At 38.1% G+C, this 16,830-nt stretch overlaps 1 protein-coding gene across 1 annotated transcript in view; it reads right to left on the reverse strand.

Moving 5' to 3' along the window:
- WDR3 (WD repeat domain 3) overlaps positions 1–15,613 on the reverse strand; it is a 32,238-nt gene extending 16,625 nt beyond the window's left edge. Inside the window, exons 1-13 of the mRNA XM_014068833.2 lie at positions 14,963–15,613; positions 13,740–13,949; positions 11,735–11,853; positions 11,066–11,144; positions 9,983–10,078; positions 8,526–8,624; positions 6,697–6,798; positions 6,478–6,575; positions 6,204–6,311; positions 4,472–4,702; positions 2,539–2,632; positions 1,386–1,487; positions 83–168 (exon numbers count right to left, since the gene is read on the reverse strand). Coding sequence (XP_013924308.2) covers positions 83–168; positions 1,386–1,487; positions 2,539–2,632; positions 4,472–4,702; positions 6,204–6,311; positions 6,478–6,575; positions 6,697–6,798; positions 8,526–8,624; positions 9,983–10,078; positions 11,066–11,144; positions 11,735–11,853; positions 13,740–13,949; positions 14,963–15,133 — 1,595 coding nt within the window. The 5' untranslated portion in view covers positions 15,134–15,613. The remainder of the gene's footprint in view (positions 1–82; positions 169–1,385; positions 1,488–2,538; positions 2,633–4,471; positions 4,703–6,203; positions 6,312–6,477; positions 6,576–6,696; positions 6,799–8,525; positions 8,625–9,982; positions 10,079–11,065; positions 11,145–11,734; positions 11,854–13,739; positions 13,950–14,962) is intronic.
- Positions 15,614–16,830: the final 1,217 nt, after the last annotated feature.

The raw sequence follows: 16,830 nt of genomic DNA on the forward strand, positions 1-16,830 counted from the left end.
TAGCAAGCTCTATGCATCAACAATACTATGAGAATAAAATTCAGAGCTCAAATATTATTAATTCCTAGTAAAATACTCTCACCTCTTTTGGATACTGTTTCTGTCTTTCACTAGCTGAAACTCCCAGAACTTGACAGATTTATCTGCGCCTCCTGTTATAAAACCGCGCTGAAGGAGAAAATAATTTAACTTAAAACTAAGCATGGTCAATTTTGCTATATATAAAAGATGACACAGCAGAAGAATTAAATTGCTTTATTCGCTCTTCAAGAGCATATTATGTGCAGAAAAGCCAGTGAGTTGAACTGAAAACACTACCATTTGCAGACCATTACCAATTCATTTTTGTTTTTTACTGCTTCTCCTCCTCAACCATTTATGATGATCTACCATCTTCTTCTTGACTAATCACACTGAAGATTATTTAGAAAAGAAGCAGCATTAAAAGATTTTTGAATCCCAGCCAGTTTGTTTTGCTGGACTAGGAAATCAATCAGTAGCTTATTTCCATAATAATACATTTTTGCAATGAAAACTAAAATCCTCACCAATCCAAATTCTAAATTGGACTCTGTGCCTATAGATGATTACCCTCCATTTTGCCTTATCAACTACTATACTATTTCACACTGTTAATTTAAAAAAAAACTACTAACTCTGATATATTACCTGAAAAATCATCATAACTTATTTTTAAGTAATTACTCCAATTAAACACAAGGTCTGCAAAGGATTGCAAAAAGCAAACAAGAATTAGGCAGCATCAGAAGCATTCCAGGCTCTACCACAGAGGTGGGTTCCTACCAGTTCGCACCAGTTCGGTAGAACCGGTTCGTCAAATCTACCAAACCGGTTAGAAGAGGTTCCACCAGTGGACCCGGAAAGCAGGCCACACCTACAGAAGAGGTTCCAAAATTTTTTGAAACCCACCACTGACACACACACACACACACACAGACAGACTCATAAAGAGAAAGAGAAAGAGAAAGAGAAAGAAAGAAAAAAAAGAAAGAAAAAGTGAGAGAGATGAAAGAAAAAAAGGAAAAAGGGACAGAGAGACAAAAGGAGAGAGAAAACACATGGCCAGCAAGCCACTCCCACCAGGTCACATGGCCGGCAAGCCACTCCCACAAAGGAGGCCACACCCACAGAGTAGGTTCAAAAATTTTTTGAAACCCATCACTGATCTACCAACTGCCATAGAGAAATGTATTGTTCGCACAACAGCATACCACGGAATGCTGGAAGATGATAACAATCCTTATAGTAGATAAGAGAACTACTATGCCTTTCCATCCCCCCAAAAGCCGTCTTCTTACAAGCTATTACGTCACCTTGAACACAACTCTATCATATAAAAAGGAACAAATTTAAACTTGTCCTACCTGATCTGAAGAAAGAGATATGGACCACAGAGCCCCCTCATGAGCATCAACACTTTCCAATAAACATCCAGAAGCCAGATCAAAGAGCTGCAGCTTTCCAGTCTAATAAAAATTATGAATTATAATTTGTATACAAATTGATACCAGGTATCAGTACCAACAATTTTTTAATGATTATATCAGAAGCAAGTGCCAATGAAAGGAACAGACAAACAAACAAAAAACATTATATGGAATGAAAACTGTGTTACTATAACCCCAACTGGGGATGGAAGAGAATAAAGCAAGAAAAGTTTCTCCATATTCAGAGAACCGGTAGCTGATATTTTGAGTAGTTCAGAGAACCGGTAAATGCCACCTCTCGTTGGCCCCCGAGTTGGGTGGGAATGGAGATTTTGCAGCATCTTTCCCCTGCCACGCCCACCAAGCCAACAGAACCGGTAGTAAAAAAAATTGAATTTCACCGTTGTAAACCATACATAAAAGAAACATGAAGGAAAAAGATGGGACTTCTGTAAAAGACGAATCTGCAGCTGTAGCAAAAGTTCTTCAAAAAAACTTGTAATGGCTCTGTATTGAGTAGATATGATTTTTTAAATTAAAAATATGGCATTATTCGTCACTTATAAAGCCCTTCATGGTATTGGATATTGGACCAGGGTACTTGATATTGGGTATTGGACCTGGGTACTTGAGAGACCGCCTGCTGCCAATTACCTCCACTAGACCAATTAGATCCCACAGATTAGGCCTCCTCCGAATTCCATCCGCCGGCCAGTGTCGACTGACGACTACTCGGAGGAGAGCCTTCTCTGTGGCTGCTCCGACCCTCTGGAACGAACTCCCCGTGGAGATTCGAACCCTCACCACCCTCCAGGCCTTCCGCAAAGCCCTTAAAACCTGTCTGTTCCGACAGGCCTGGGGCTAAAGAACTGTTGCCCCCGTCTCGAATTGGTATGACTGTTGTGTTTTAATCATGCATTGTTTTTTATGTTGTTTTAAATTCTTGTCTGTATCCCACTTCCCTGGTTGAGTTGTGAGCCGCCCTGAGTCCCCTTCGGGGGAAAAGGGCGGCATATAAATAAAATCAACATTCAACATTCAACATTATTAACAAGATATCCTAATGCTTCAGAAAGGATGAGCAATTTACCTTTGTCCCTATAATGACCTGCCGGTCTCCTGGGACAAACAGGGAGCAAAGTGCATAATCACACTCCATGGTCCTGATACACTGCAAGGTAGACCTGGGAAAAGAAACAACAAAGTAATCCATTTTACACACAAGAAATACATTTGCTGGAGGTACTTTTGGAAAAGAAAATTTCTTACAATTTCACAATTGTAAGGAAAAAGTTATCAATGTAGATTAGCACAATATTTAACCCCAGATTTCTCTTCAAAAAGCTCTTTTATAAAAGCTAGCCAAAACAGAGCTATGAGATACTACCAGTGGGGAAACTGACTGGCACAACACGCAACTGGAAAAACAGTTAAGTATGCACACACATGTTTACATACACACTACAATAGTAGTGAACCAATTTGGGGTGTATCATAATTACTTTAGAACAGTGGTCCCCAACCTTTTTATCGCCGCGGACCAGTCAGCCTTTGATAATTTTACCGTGGCCCGCTGAGTGCGCACAGGGGTGGGGGGGTGTTGTTCGCGACGACACATTGATTGTTTATATATCAGATTGTTTTGATTAAACAACTTTTATTTTATTGTATTTAAAGCGTAGGGCTAGCGTAGATAGCGTAGCACAAACTGCGCCTACGCAAGGCTACGCTACTAGCGCTGTCTACGCTAGCCCTACGTAGCTGCGCAGGTGCTCTTAGGTTTTTTTCAGGAATCGGCCAGCGCTGAAGCGCTGAAAAGGAATGAGAAGGGCGGCGCTGGACACAGGGGGGCGGTGGGCCGCTGGTGACATCAGAGTGCCACCAGCAGTCCAGTAACACCCCTTGTGCCAGTTAGCCCTAATTTGCATACAGAAAGAAACTATGGCCCCCGGCCGCTGCAGCAATCATGGCCCCCGGCCGCTGCGCGGCCCGGTGCCAGGTACTCCACGGCCCGGCACCGGTCCGCGGACCGGGGGTTGGGGATCACTGCTTTGGAATGTTAGTACAGCCTCTAAGTCATCCTTGTGCCAAGAATGCTACCTTCACAATTAAACAATTGGGGACTTTCATAGAATTTCCAAAGCCTAGAAATTTGTGTTGGGTATAAAACTAAACTGAACTCATAGATCTTTCAAACAAAAATTACACCAGATATCTGACTCTGATTTCATTTTACCGGTTTCATTTGGTGGCGGAATCACACAACACTGATGTTTGCAAAGAAACAACTATATTAGGATTAGCAACCACTGAAAAACTGTTTTCCCCAAAAACTTTCAGCAGACAGCGACCTACTTCAGCTTTCCTCAGCTTTAGAATTACCTCCAAAATTAAGTAGAATAGGCAACATAAATTAGATGGATGTTGTGAATTTTTTTTAATCAATCAGGAAGTATTCCAGTGAACTGGCTCTGAGATGGTGATGAGTACAGTAGCTTCAGTTTTCCACAGTGAAGAACCAGATGCCTCACAAAATAGCTAACAATTTCCAAGGGCCCTCCAGGAACTGAATTTGAGAGTCATGAAATTTTGGAGTCAGGAGAAACATGCAAATTAGGACTAGCAGCCACTAAAAATCTTCTCCCAGAATCTGAACAATCTCTGACAACTGTAATATCTTGAGCAGAGTAATATGCAATTTGACTATACATTGTACAAAGCACTGCAGTGACCCAGAATGTTTACATCAAATGTAAGACAACTCACCATAGGAAAGATCCAACAACACAAAGATAACTAACTCCATTGATGAATTCTCAGTAAATGTGACCCTTCTATTTTAAAAGCATACTATTCGGTATTACTATATATATCTGCCTTACTGCCTATAATGAGATATTATGCATTTTCCTGGATTCCATATTAATAGTTCAGATTCATACTTGAAGACATTTAAACAAAATGTCCTTGTTAATATGGATTGCAACTCACGTTTTCCTTCAGCGTTCATAGAGGATTCATACCTGTTCCATATCTTAATGGATTCTGCAGCAGCAGAGAGGATGGCGATGTTATCAGAGCTAAATGACACTGTTCTAACATCAGTACAGTGACCTCCAATGTTTATCTTTGATGTCTGCACAACTTGGGGAGATTGCTCTGATGACTGCAGGCTGTAGCATTCAATGTTGTTGTTCTGAAGCATTAAGGTGGCTTTCAGTTCTCCTTTTGGATTCAGCATCAAGTCAAAAGATCTGTTTCAATAAAATACTATTTATTATTTTAAAAAGCAGTAACTGCCATGTTAAGTGTTAAATGAATTAAGAGGAATAATATGTAAAAGAAGCCAACAAAGATAAATATAAACTTCATTTGCAATCCAGACTTCAATAATATATGAAATGAGAACTATCAGACATACATGCTAAAATCAAATCATATTGTTAATATTCAATGGATGATGGAAATGACAAGGGAACACCAAATATATTTACTTTTGCTTTATGAATTATATTAAGGTTTCCACAAGTGTGTAGATCCCTCAAAACTGAGAACAGCTTTTTAAAACATGGATGTATAAGGCTGCTTAATTTGCCTATTGAAATATTATATGACTGAATAAAGAAACATTTTGAAGTGCGGTGCTGGAGACAATATTTGAAAAAACCTTGAGTCAAAGAAGAACAAATTATTCAACCGTAGTGGAAGCACTAATGATGAATAATAACAATGACTGCTTAGTGAAAATACTACAATGAAGCTCAAGTTAAATATTTTGGAAGGGTAAGAATCATTGAAAAGAATCTTTGATCTTTGGAAAAATTGGACACTAGAAGATGGTTGAGGTATGTATGTATGTGTCAGAGATGGGTTGTAAATCCCACCACTACTGATTCGCTCATGCTCACAACGCTTCTATGCTACCGGTTTGCCCAATCCGAACTGGGAGCAACCCACCTCTGGTGAGTGTGTGTGTGTATGTGTGTGTGTTAAACTGTGGGTTTCTAATGTTGCATGCCACCCAGAACGACTGTGAGTTGAAATGTAAAGGAATATTTCATAGAAATATAAGTCTATTTAATAAATACATGTATCCCTAGTTACATGAGCAAAAGTATGCAAAACTTTAAAAAAAGCCACTATTGAAAACAATCATAGGAAAAATGATATCCATCCTGTCATGAAGACAGAGAATAACAACAGAATGTTGGAGTCTTCGTTTCCAACAACGTTCAGCCTCTACCTAGAGTCCTCTATAGCTTTCTCCTAGTTGGTTTTCCCTATGGTTAAGTAACATCTCTGTTTTTGGCTTTCTTTATATATCTCCAGCATTTAACAGCTGAATTAGTATTTAATTGCATGGCCCTATCCTTTGTGCATTGTTCTTTTTTAGAATGTCTGTTAAGCTACATTAAATCCCACTGCACCAGAAATACTTTGGTAGAGGAGAAAGACTAGGATTGTGGTTGATTATATTTCTTTTGTATTACACAAAAGCTTTCCTTCTCTTGTTTTCTTTAGTGTAAAAAATATTTAATTTTTTTTAAACTTGGTGGTAAGTTTGAGTTTGTATTACAAGAGAAACAGAGATTATCCAACTCCCTGATAACATACAATTACAATCAGTAATTTTTCGTATAGTTTAAATACACTATATAAAAGTTGAGTTATTGTATAATATTACTGGTTTTTTTTAGCACTTGATTGCTTTTTAAACAAACAATATATTTATTACCCTTAGCACTTGAAACCCACTTGATTTTAGCAGAAGCTTTGATGTTAACAAGGCGTTGAATCTTTTCCTGTAGACTGCACTCTATACTGATATCAAGTTCTTCTTCTTCTTCCACATTTGACTTTTGTCTGGAACAAAAAACACCACCTCTGTATGAATCAGAAGTATTAACATAAGTTGTATCTTGAATCTTAAAAGCATTACCATTTTATTTTGATCATTTTATGGATAATTGTTTTAAAATAATACATAATGTAAAAATGACAAATAAAAAAGCAAATGTATTGCATTCACTTGGCTTTTTTCCTTGCTTTCTTCATTTTCTTCTCTAATTTCTTCTGAATTTCTTCTTTGCTGAGGATACAGAATATTTCCAGGACAGAGTCTGTTCCCTTAAAGGAAAAAAAAAAACCAAAATAAATTAGAAACTTGCTGGCCCAGAAATCTCTTTCTATAGCTACAAGGCCAGAGGTCTGGCAGTACTCCCAAATGGTCCAAAAGATTCCCACTCACATGGCAAGCAAGGATTCTTCCTGATCTATCAGTAGCAAGACCAACAACACGATTCCTTCCTTCCCTCATGATGGAACCAGCTTTCTCACATCTTACAGTGCCCTAAAACAAATTAATTGAAAGAGGACTAAAAATTGTGGTCTCAAAATGTCAAGGAAGTCGATAAAATGCATGCAATACAGACAATGAAATAGCAATTATTTACCACCAGCCAAGCAATTGAAAATGACAATATTGTTTTGACTGTTCATCTGTGGCTTTAGACCAGTGTTTCTCAACCTTGGCCACTTGAAGATGTCAGGACTTCAACTCCCAGAATTCCCCAGCCAGCGAATGCTTCAAGTGGCCAAGGTTGAGAAACACTGCTTTAGACCAAGAAAGGTGTCCAGTCGCTTTACATTTCTCAGTGCCCTTCTTGGAAAAAAAGCCATAGACAAACATGAAGGAAAACAAAGCAGTAAATGGCTCAAAAGAAAACCATGGTTATCATCCAAAAAAATTAACAGAAGGTGGACAGCATAGAAAAACAGGTTAGCTCAGCCAAAATGACATAATAGAAGGAAGACATGAAAAAAGAACCTGGCTAAGTAGCAGAGCTGCCTGAAAAGCTAAACTGGCATTCTTTCCCACTTCTCTTTTTCATCATGAAAAGGAGAGGATATCTGTTCTCTCCAAAGCTTTTTCTCTTTTTTTAAGCATTATAACGGCAGGGAAGGGGGAATTGATTTCAGGCAGAAATTGCTTGGTTGTGTTTGTTTGCAATGGTCAGAGGTGACTGTGCAGGCATTGAGTTTCTTTCTATGCCACAGGGCACTCTTTCCAATCTGATAATGGATCTGTTTGCTGTAGCTGTTTTCTTTTCTTCCTATTCATTCTATTGCAGTTCACCCTTTCATTCAGTGAAGGATCCTATACAACCACAATGCTGGAAAGATCTAATGGAGGATACAGCCAGAGACCCAAAGACCAAGATGTGGGTGAGAGATATTGGAAGCTGAATGCTTCCCCACCCCCCGAGATTCAGCTTCCCAACTGTTAGGAAAGCTCCCCGTTGGGAGAGCAAGTACGTTCAGAGAAGCGTTGTGAGAGTTGTGTTGGAGAACACACAAACCAGCATACAGAGACACTGCAGTTTAAATAGGCTTTTACTTTCATGGAAATAGAGGTATCAAGTCCATCAAACAGTCCAAGTCATACACGGATAAGACAGTCAGTCATCAATGTCTTTCAGTTAAGGGATAATCCAAATAACATAGTCCAGTATCATATAATCAGTTCAGTACTCAGTTTGCTAACAGTTGCGAAACTTACAATAGCTCATGGCACTTGCTAACAGCTAGCTTCCAAATCACCCAGATCAGATCAGTCCAGCATCTAACAAACCAGAGAGCTAACAGTCCTTCTGGCTCCCTCTTATGGCCGATTGAGGAAAACAGCAACTAATCACATTTTACAGTATGATTTAAAGAAACAGGTACAGCATTGCTACATGATTTATATATTGCCAACCCAACCGTTAGATTATATTCCTAACACCAATCCTCCACTAAGAGATGAGTGGCACACAGTGATTTCTTCACCAACAACCCACATTATGGCTCAGCATTATGTATGAACCATGTGCATCCAATAAGATTGTAAAAGATATCATGACTTTGTGCCCTTCAAAATATTATTCAGTTACTGTATTTGAAACTAGAAAAGCACTAACATAGAAAACCTACTTAGATTAGAAACATCTATCCTGTCTATTTGCTTCAGATGGAAGTATTTATGTATGGTCAATGTAGTAAATTATGTGGTACTGTGACTACACATTAAAAAGATACCTCATTTTGGTCCTCATCTTGTGCATCTTCAGAAGATTCTTCCAAGCTCTGAACATGCCCTTTATTTCTCTTGTTTTCAGGCTCATTGGAGTCTTGGTCCTATGTAGTGTGCCAAAAGAATAAAATACTTTGGCTTAAAGAAAACCGTTTCTTTCCGCAGACAAATCATTTATTTATTTATTAAATATCTCAAGTATATAGCATGCTTAGACATAAAGCCAAAGTAAAAACAAATGCTTTGTAAATAAAATAACACGTCCATCAAAGCTGTATATTAGAGCCAGGAACTACAAGAGTTACAAAACAGATGACATTCAATGAAAGTGAAATGTTAAAATAGTGCTTCTACCTTAATTTATTTTTAATTAAGGGAACCACGTAATATGAGCTAAAGTATCTCCTGGAAAAATAAATGGCTTCATAACTCAAGGGATTGATCCCTGCAATCAAAACATACAGTCAAAGAAGCGAGCTCAGTTCCATCTATATACGTACTACTAAAACTTTGTAGCCTTCAATCAGTGCAAACAGTATGTCGTAGTGCTAAACCTTTTGAATCCAGGACCTCAAATCCTGCAAATTTAAAAGAATGCATACAAAATCTGGAATCCATTACTCTTCTATAATTACATTTCAAGGATCTTCATATAGCTACAATGCTGCTTCGATCACGTAATTGTGATTTCTGATGCTCCATTACCAATTTCCCACAAAGTCAATGGGGAAGCAGACAGTAAGTTGGAAATCACTCCTGCTGCCATGCTTTTTTTGCCCACCTGTGGTCATTCTGTTTCTGTTTAGATAAGGAATTTTCTTCCCTAACAGGTAACATTACAAAAGCAGTACCTAATGAAGGATAAGTGACTCTTTTTCTCACTGGACCAACATTAGACTTCTCTGTGTCCAAAATCACCAGAGGTACAGGTAGTCCTTGACTTACAAGAGTTCATTTAGCGACCGTTCAAAGTTACAACAGCACTGAAAAAAGTGACATGACCATTTTTCACACTTACGACCATTGCAACCCTTGGCAACTGACTCATATTTATGACAGTTGCAGTGTCCCAGAGTCACGTGGTCACCTTTTGCGACCTTCTGATAAGCAAAGTCAATGGGAATGCCAGATTCACTTAACAACTATGTTACTATGTTAACTGTAGTGATTCACTTAACAACTGTGGCAAGAAATGTCGTAAAATGAGTCAAAATGCATTTAACAAATATTTCACTTAGCAACAGAAATTTTGGGCTGAGTTGCAGTTGTAAATCGAGGACTACCTGTATAACATAAATTGCCCCAAGCATAGGGCATAATACCAGTGCAAGGGAATATTATTTTATTCCATTTGCATTTATATTTTGATTTTACATTCAGTACTGAAAACACTAAAAATAATATACAATAGCTTTAATGTGAATAATGATCAGGTCAAGCAGTAGAAATATCGAGCACTTGCCTTCTGGGAATATGTGATGTTCCATACTCTCAGTTCACTATCAGCAGACCCAGTAATAAGAAGGCTTTCTTCAGAAGCCAAAACTAACCCCCACACCTAAGGAAGAGCATGTCAAAAGCATTTATTTTAATACAGTAGCTCGTTCTTCAGAGAAGACTAAAAACTAAATCTACTTCTCTCATTTCTGTAAGTTTAATTTCCTCATTTTGCTGCCAGAAAACCCAAAGGCAAAAAGATTTAATGATTCCCTAAGGTAAGATTAGGGCTTACCACGATGTACTATTTTACTTTCATCAATGAAAGTTATTTGCATATAGGACACTATTCTTACCCATTATAATAGGCAATTCAGAATAACATTCTACACCAGTGTTTCCCAACCTTGGCCACTTGAAGATGTCCGGACTTCAACTCCCAGAATTCCCCAGCCAGCAAATGCTGGCTGGGGAATTCTGGCAGTTGAAGTCCGGACATCTTCAAGTGGCCAAGGTTGAGAAACACTGTTCTACACATTCTTCCTATCTGTAAAAATAGTCTCTTAAAATGCACATAAAGTGGAAAAAGAAAGTCCCTGTGATTATCTCACTAAATGAGCAGTCAGTAAGTGAAGGCTACCTATATACAGATAGCCCTCAACTTATTACAGGTCGCTTAGCAACCATTCAATGTTACAATGGATCTACCGCTGGGCCTACTGATAACCTGGATTCAAAGTTTCAATGGTTGAAGTTTTTCCATTGTTACATGACTGAACTCTGGGTGCTTAGCAACAAGGTCACATGTATGACCATTTGCAGCAACCCACAATCATGTCACTACATTTTATGATGGTTTTGCTCAAAATTGGCACTTTCAGGGTTTGGCAAAATTGTATCATAGTGAATGAGCTCACGACTGGTATTCGTTCAACGGCTGCTACAAAAAGGACACGGACTGGTCATGTGACCAATCCATTTTACGAGCATCATGACTTATACTTGTCAAGTGTACCTATACTTTGAAAGTATAGGACTACCTATACTTTGAAAAGACATTATTTTTTTCTTGCTACTATTCTCACCTGCAAATCTGCATTCTACTTACTTCAGAGCGGTGCCCAACCAATGTTTTAAAACAGTGCTGAGTATCCAGGTCCCACCATTTTACTACAGTATCTTTTCCACTGCAAGAAAATGTTGCCTCATAAATCGTACTGAAAATATTACCACCATTACAACATTACATCAAAAAGTTCCCCTATTATGTAGCAAGTATATACACAGTACAGAATAAATTAAAACCTATAGATAAAGTTCTCCAGACAATGCATTATTGCAATGGGAAGCGACAAAGCTAAAAAAATTAGTCAGAATTAGCTTACCCGTGAAACACATGAAGCCAATTTTTATTCTAACACTAAGAGTCTTTCTGAATGTGTAGACTGTTCTTTACTAATACCTTTAATTTTCAAAAGGAAGCATCTATGCATATTTCATGCAGCATAAATTACAGGTTAATCTTCTCAATAGAATAAGAGAAAAAATTAAAGTTTCCTTCAATTTATTCACAGATTTGGTGAATTAATGCAAGAACATCTTATTTGAGGTATTAACACTAAGCCAACTGTCTACAATGCAAATAATACAACTGACCTAATAAATAATTAATTTTCAGGATTAACTTTTTTCCCTTAATTCCTAGCAAATTTTTTGAACTTAAGTAAAATTGCAGTGTGACTTGGAGGGGCAGATAATACGTGAAGAGAACAATTACCTAGAAATCAATATATTTTTTGCTTTCAAGAACGATAGCTGTGTAATTGCATCCTTGTGGCCTTTCAACCGGTATAAACCACTCTCATTGATCACATCCCAAATTATGATATCTGTGTCCTGGAGAAAAATAAATAAATAAATGGCTCAACATGTTATTTTCCTGGCAATGAACAAGGTAAACTCAACCCCTTACCCAGTGTCAAATATATTTTCTGCTTCCATATTATCTCAAAAATATAAAATTAAAAATGTCATTCCTGATATTTTAAAGATCAAAACAGCAAAAGGCAATGTGTTCAATATTTTTGTTGTTTACGTATTTCACTACATGTCCTGCCTATCTTTCAGAAATGCCTTCTTAAAGTATTTAATAAAATGATAATGAAATCTGACAGCAAAATCTCCTTCACAAGACCTAAGTAGTTTCCCAATTGTCCTGAACTACAATTCTCAGCAGCCCCAGCCAAATTGAGAGATGTGAGCAAGATCAGTTTATAGAGTTACAAGTTTTCTAAACTTATAGACAAAATGTTTCTATATTCATTTCTTTCTGCCACTCAGGTTACTCATAGAAGAGTCATGTTTCTTGACTATCCCATGATTTGTTACTATTTCCTTGAAGGTGCATTTACTGTCAAGCTTTGCATGCCTGATTCTTTAATAACATTTATATGCAGTTTGGCATAGTAATTAAGGGCACCAGGCTAGAATCATGAGTTCTAGGTTGCTTTAGGTATGAAGTTACTTAGGTGACTTTAAGCCACCTTCAGTCCCAAAAGGTAGTGGCAAACCTCATCCAAAAAGCTTGTCAAGAAAACTGCCAGGACTGTCCAGGAAAATACCAGGAGTCAAGATTGAATTGAGAACCCAAAAACAAAACTTAAAACCTTTATCCTAAACCGTTACCTTTTGTCTGAAGGTAACAGACAAAAAAGAACCCTAGTTAATCAAAGCCAATAAAGTGACTGCAATGCTGCAATGTAGATAAACCTCCATGTACCAAGGATTTCAGAAGAATCTGTGAACTGATTTATTTAGGCACTGGAAATCTAGTTATTAAACTGGGAGATATGTAAGTACTTTCGATTTTACACTGTATTTGGAACTATTTAATTGCATGGTACAGAAATTTATGAAAGCTTGTTCTTTCTTTGGGATAAAAAAAATCTCAAAATCAGGTCTCAAAAATTGAGGATGTTTGCAATTCTAAAAATGTCCTGCAAACTTCCAATTAGCTACTTTGAAAGGAATGCTTCCTCAATAAATATGGATAGTATTTCCATTTTTCTTTTAATGTCCTGTTACCATATGTATAACATTCATTTTCACTGTCTGCATTTTTCCCTATTCCTCACTGATTTTCTACCAAATGACACAGATTTTTCACCTTGCTATTCTCTCCAATATCAAGCATATTTGTTTAATTTTAGTATTAGTTGATAAGCAAGCAAAGACATTCAGCTTCCGTTGTCTTTCCCTCTATTTCCTCTAGGAAAATAGTCTAGATTCAGAAAATCATGGGTCTCAAAATGAACAGAATAAAACAGAAATAGATGGGTAACAAGCACAAAAAGTCAACCATCATCTTGGCATGTTTTAAGATGCTACTACTCTCAATATAAATACTAAATATTTGGAAAACTAATAGGTACAGTGAAGTAGAACCGTATTCATGGAACTTTAATCTCTGAATTAATTCAGAAAAAAAGTTCATTAACGTCCATATCCTACTTGGGAACAACCAAAAACGTTTAGTTGACCAGTCATAGAAACAAATATCATATATTCCATTCTTCTGTTATACCTACCTGTTTTCTCTATTCTCCTCATTTCTCTATCTTTTCCTAAACTCCTAAAAATAGGGACCTAAAATCTATCTCACACAAATTCATTCCATGAATTTCCAATTACTCATATCTCCAATTACTTTTACTTTTTTTTGAGCTTTAATCATATATTTCATTTACATCTATTAAAATCAGCAACTCAAAAAAAAATATCACCTTTGATCCTGATGCCAAACATCCTCCCAGCTCATCAAATTTCAAGACAGTAACAGCAGCTTTATGGCCATTGAATGTGACAGTTTTTTCAGCACTTAAGAGGTTGAACAAGCAGATTGAACCATCCTCATATCCAACAACCAAATGCAAACCATCTGGAGATGGGCAGAGGGCAGTGACTTCGTGCTTGGAGCCCTGAAAAATGAGAATCTGCAAAGCAAAATAGGAGAACTTTACACTTTGGAATAGTAAAAGATTCCGAAGAAAGTGGCAATCAGTACATGATTGCTCTGAGGAAATAAGTTATTTTATACATTTCTATTATCTCCCATCATTCATTATAACCAAGATACTTAAAAAAACATACAGTAATGACAAATGGAATCTGGCATAGAACCAAGACTCACTCTCTATTATTTCAATGCTGAAATTTTGGGTCCTTTTAATAAAAAAGGGACAATTGCAACATTTTGAATTTTTTAAAAATGAACATGTTCAATTTATCAGAAGTCTACTTTTAACAGTAATTACAACCATAACTTTTAGCAAAAAAAATGTGGAATGGTGACTTTTTAAATAATGCATATTATTTATGATTAAGGCGCTGGCCTAGAAAAAAGATTTAGGCTTCCCTTGAGCACAAAAGTCATCTGGGTAACTTTGGGCCAATCACACTCTATTAGCCCAACCCACCTCAAAGGGTTGTTGCTGTAAGAAAAACAGGAGGCAGGAGTATATATATTATATAATAACAACAATGAAATAATAATAAAGATATAGTCCTTATTTAGCAATCACAATTGGGACTGACTACTTGGTTGTTAAAGGAAGCAGTCCCTAAGTGAAAATGTGACTCTATCTATAATACATACCTATACCTTATTTCAGCTTTTTCTTTTTGCTTTACAGCTCTATGAATGTTGTAAATGTGAGGATGGTCATAAAGTTATACCTTCATCACGATCCCAAATGAGGTTATTATTAAAAGAGGGCTACCTATAATGTTTGTCTGTGACTCCCTCAAACATCAGTGTGATCATGGCAGTAATTTTAAATAAACCTTCAGTAACATCCAGGACCTTTCGTTTAATCTTTTAAACACACAAAAAACATCAAGAACGAAATCCCACTATAATATATAGACTAGTTGACCTATAAGATCCCTTCCAACTCTGTTTATCTGATCTGATTTTAATACATAAGGAGCCTGGGTTTGTGCTTACCTTTTCTCCTTTCCTTGAATCCCAGAGGAAAACATGTTCACAGGCTGGCACTGCAACATAGCGACCTTTCTCACCACGCAGGGTCACATAGGCAATATTGCCTTTCTGGCTGGCAATCACTCCAAAGAGAGCGGCGTCCGCGTACCGCAAATATTGCTTGGTGAGGCCCATGGGTCGGCTTCAGGTTTTTGCAAAGTCCAAACTAGGCGAATATTATTTCTGAAGACATTTGAAAAAATGTTACTTTTTTACCCAGCCATTATTACTCTTCTATTTCCAAAACTCTTAACACAGAAACACCCCAATTTCTGGTATTTTGCAGAATACACTTCTGCAGAACCCTTTTTTGACTCTGCAGATATTAGTTTTTTATCAGAAAGAACCGAACTGCAGATTCGAGTCAGCCAGATTGGCTGGGCAGCCCGGCTGTTTCTCCGCCGGTCAACTCCAAAGGCAAAATGTGTAGAAGTGCAGCAGGAGGAGCGATATCACCGTATAAGCCACGGGTAGAAAGGGACTCCCGATCTAAATGTACTGGAGGAAGATCCCAGCTTATTCCCTGTCTTCTCCGCTTGAGTCTTCCCTCCTGCAGCGAACGTCAGTCAGCCGAGCAGCGAGACTATCTGTTCGTTGCACGTGTAGCGGGGCTGAACCTGCCAACCCAGCATGCTTAGGCAGAGGAACCGGAAGAGGCGGTAGAGGATAAAGAGAACATGGAGCTATGAAAAATTAGAGAGACTCATCTCACTACGGGATTGAACTCTCGAGTTTCAAGCAACCATCGTAGTTTGTTTAAAGCAGGGGAATCTCCAACCTTGGCAACTTTAAGACTTATGGACTTCAACTCCCAGAATTCCTCGGGCTGAGGAATTCTGGGAGTTGAAGTCCACAAGTCTTAAAATTGCCAAGGTTGGAGACCCCCTGGCTTAAAGCACAATGAACAACTCCGTCCATTTCCAATTGTAACCCCAGCAAATGTAAACGCCTCGCTCAAACAAGGGTGTTGCCTGCAAGACGCACGTTGGGATTGGGCTGGGGCAGAGTTTTAAGAAGCCTGAGGTGGGGATCCGTCAAGTGGGACCGCCCAGATGCCATTTCTCAGTCCTCCTTTAGGGCCAACCATGATATAAAAGTTGTCTTCTGCTCTCCCTCTTAATTCCGATTTGAAACTAATTACAAAAATGACTATAAGATTATATAAGCAAACACTGGGGGGGCGGAGACACACACAAAGTTGCTATTTATAGCATACTCCTTCCTACGAGATCTATCCACAATATTAACAATTAAACGGGAGTTAATATGATCCATATCAGTATTTCCCTTTGCCAACTTTAAGAAGGGTGGACTTCAACTCCTAGAATTCCCCAGCCAGAATGCATGCAGGGGAATTCTGGGAGTTCAAGTCCACCCTTCTTAAAATGTGTCACATCTGAGAAATCCTGATCCTTATATGCAGTTATATAGTGATAGCCGCAGTGAATGGGACACTTTTGCAATAACCAAACCTTTAAAGCGATCTACCGTCTCACTACAGACGCCCCAGTTTCGAAGTCTCCTTCCCAGTTTGCAATAAGGACCGGGGCTGTCTCGGCAATTGTTGAGTCCCCCCAAATGACCCTACCTCAAAACCAGTGGTGTATTAATCATTAAGCAGACTAAACACGTGCTTGGGGCACCACAAAGTTGAGAAAGAAAAAAAAACCCAATGAAGATTTATACAATATTGTACAAAGGAGGAGGGCACCAAGATTTGTCAGTGCTTAGGGCACCAGTGAGCCTTAATTCGCCACTGCTCAAAACCCACAAGGTGCGCAGGAAGCAAAGGCACGTGTTTCTCGACCAAGAAGTTGACCCGCTGCCCAGAT

Source organism: Thamnophis sirtalis, unplaced genomic scaffold (genome assembly GCF_051295495.1).
Source record: "Thamnophis sirtalis isolate CommonGarterSnake01/CBP01778 unplaced genomic scaffold, rThaSir2_p1.2 scaffold_5, whole genome shotgun sequence".
Lineage (NCBI taxonomy): Eukaryota > Metazoa > Chordata > Lepidosauria > Squamata > Natricidae > Thamnophis > Thamnophis sirtalis.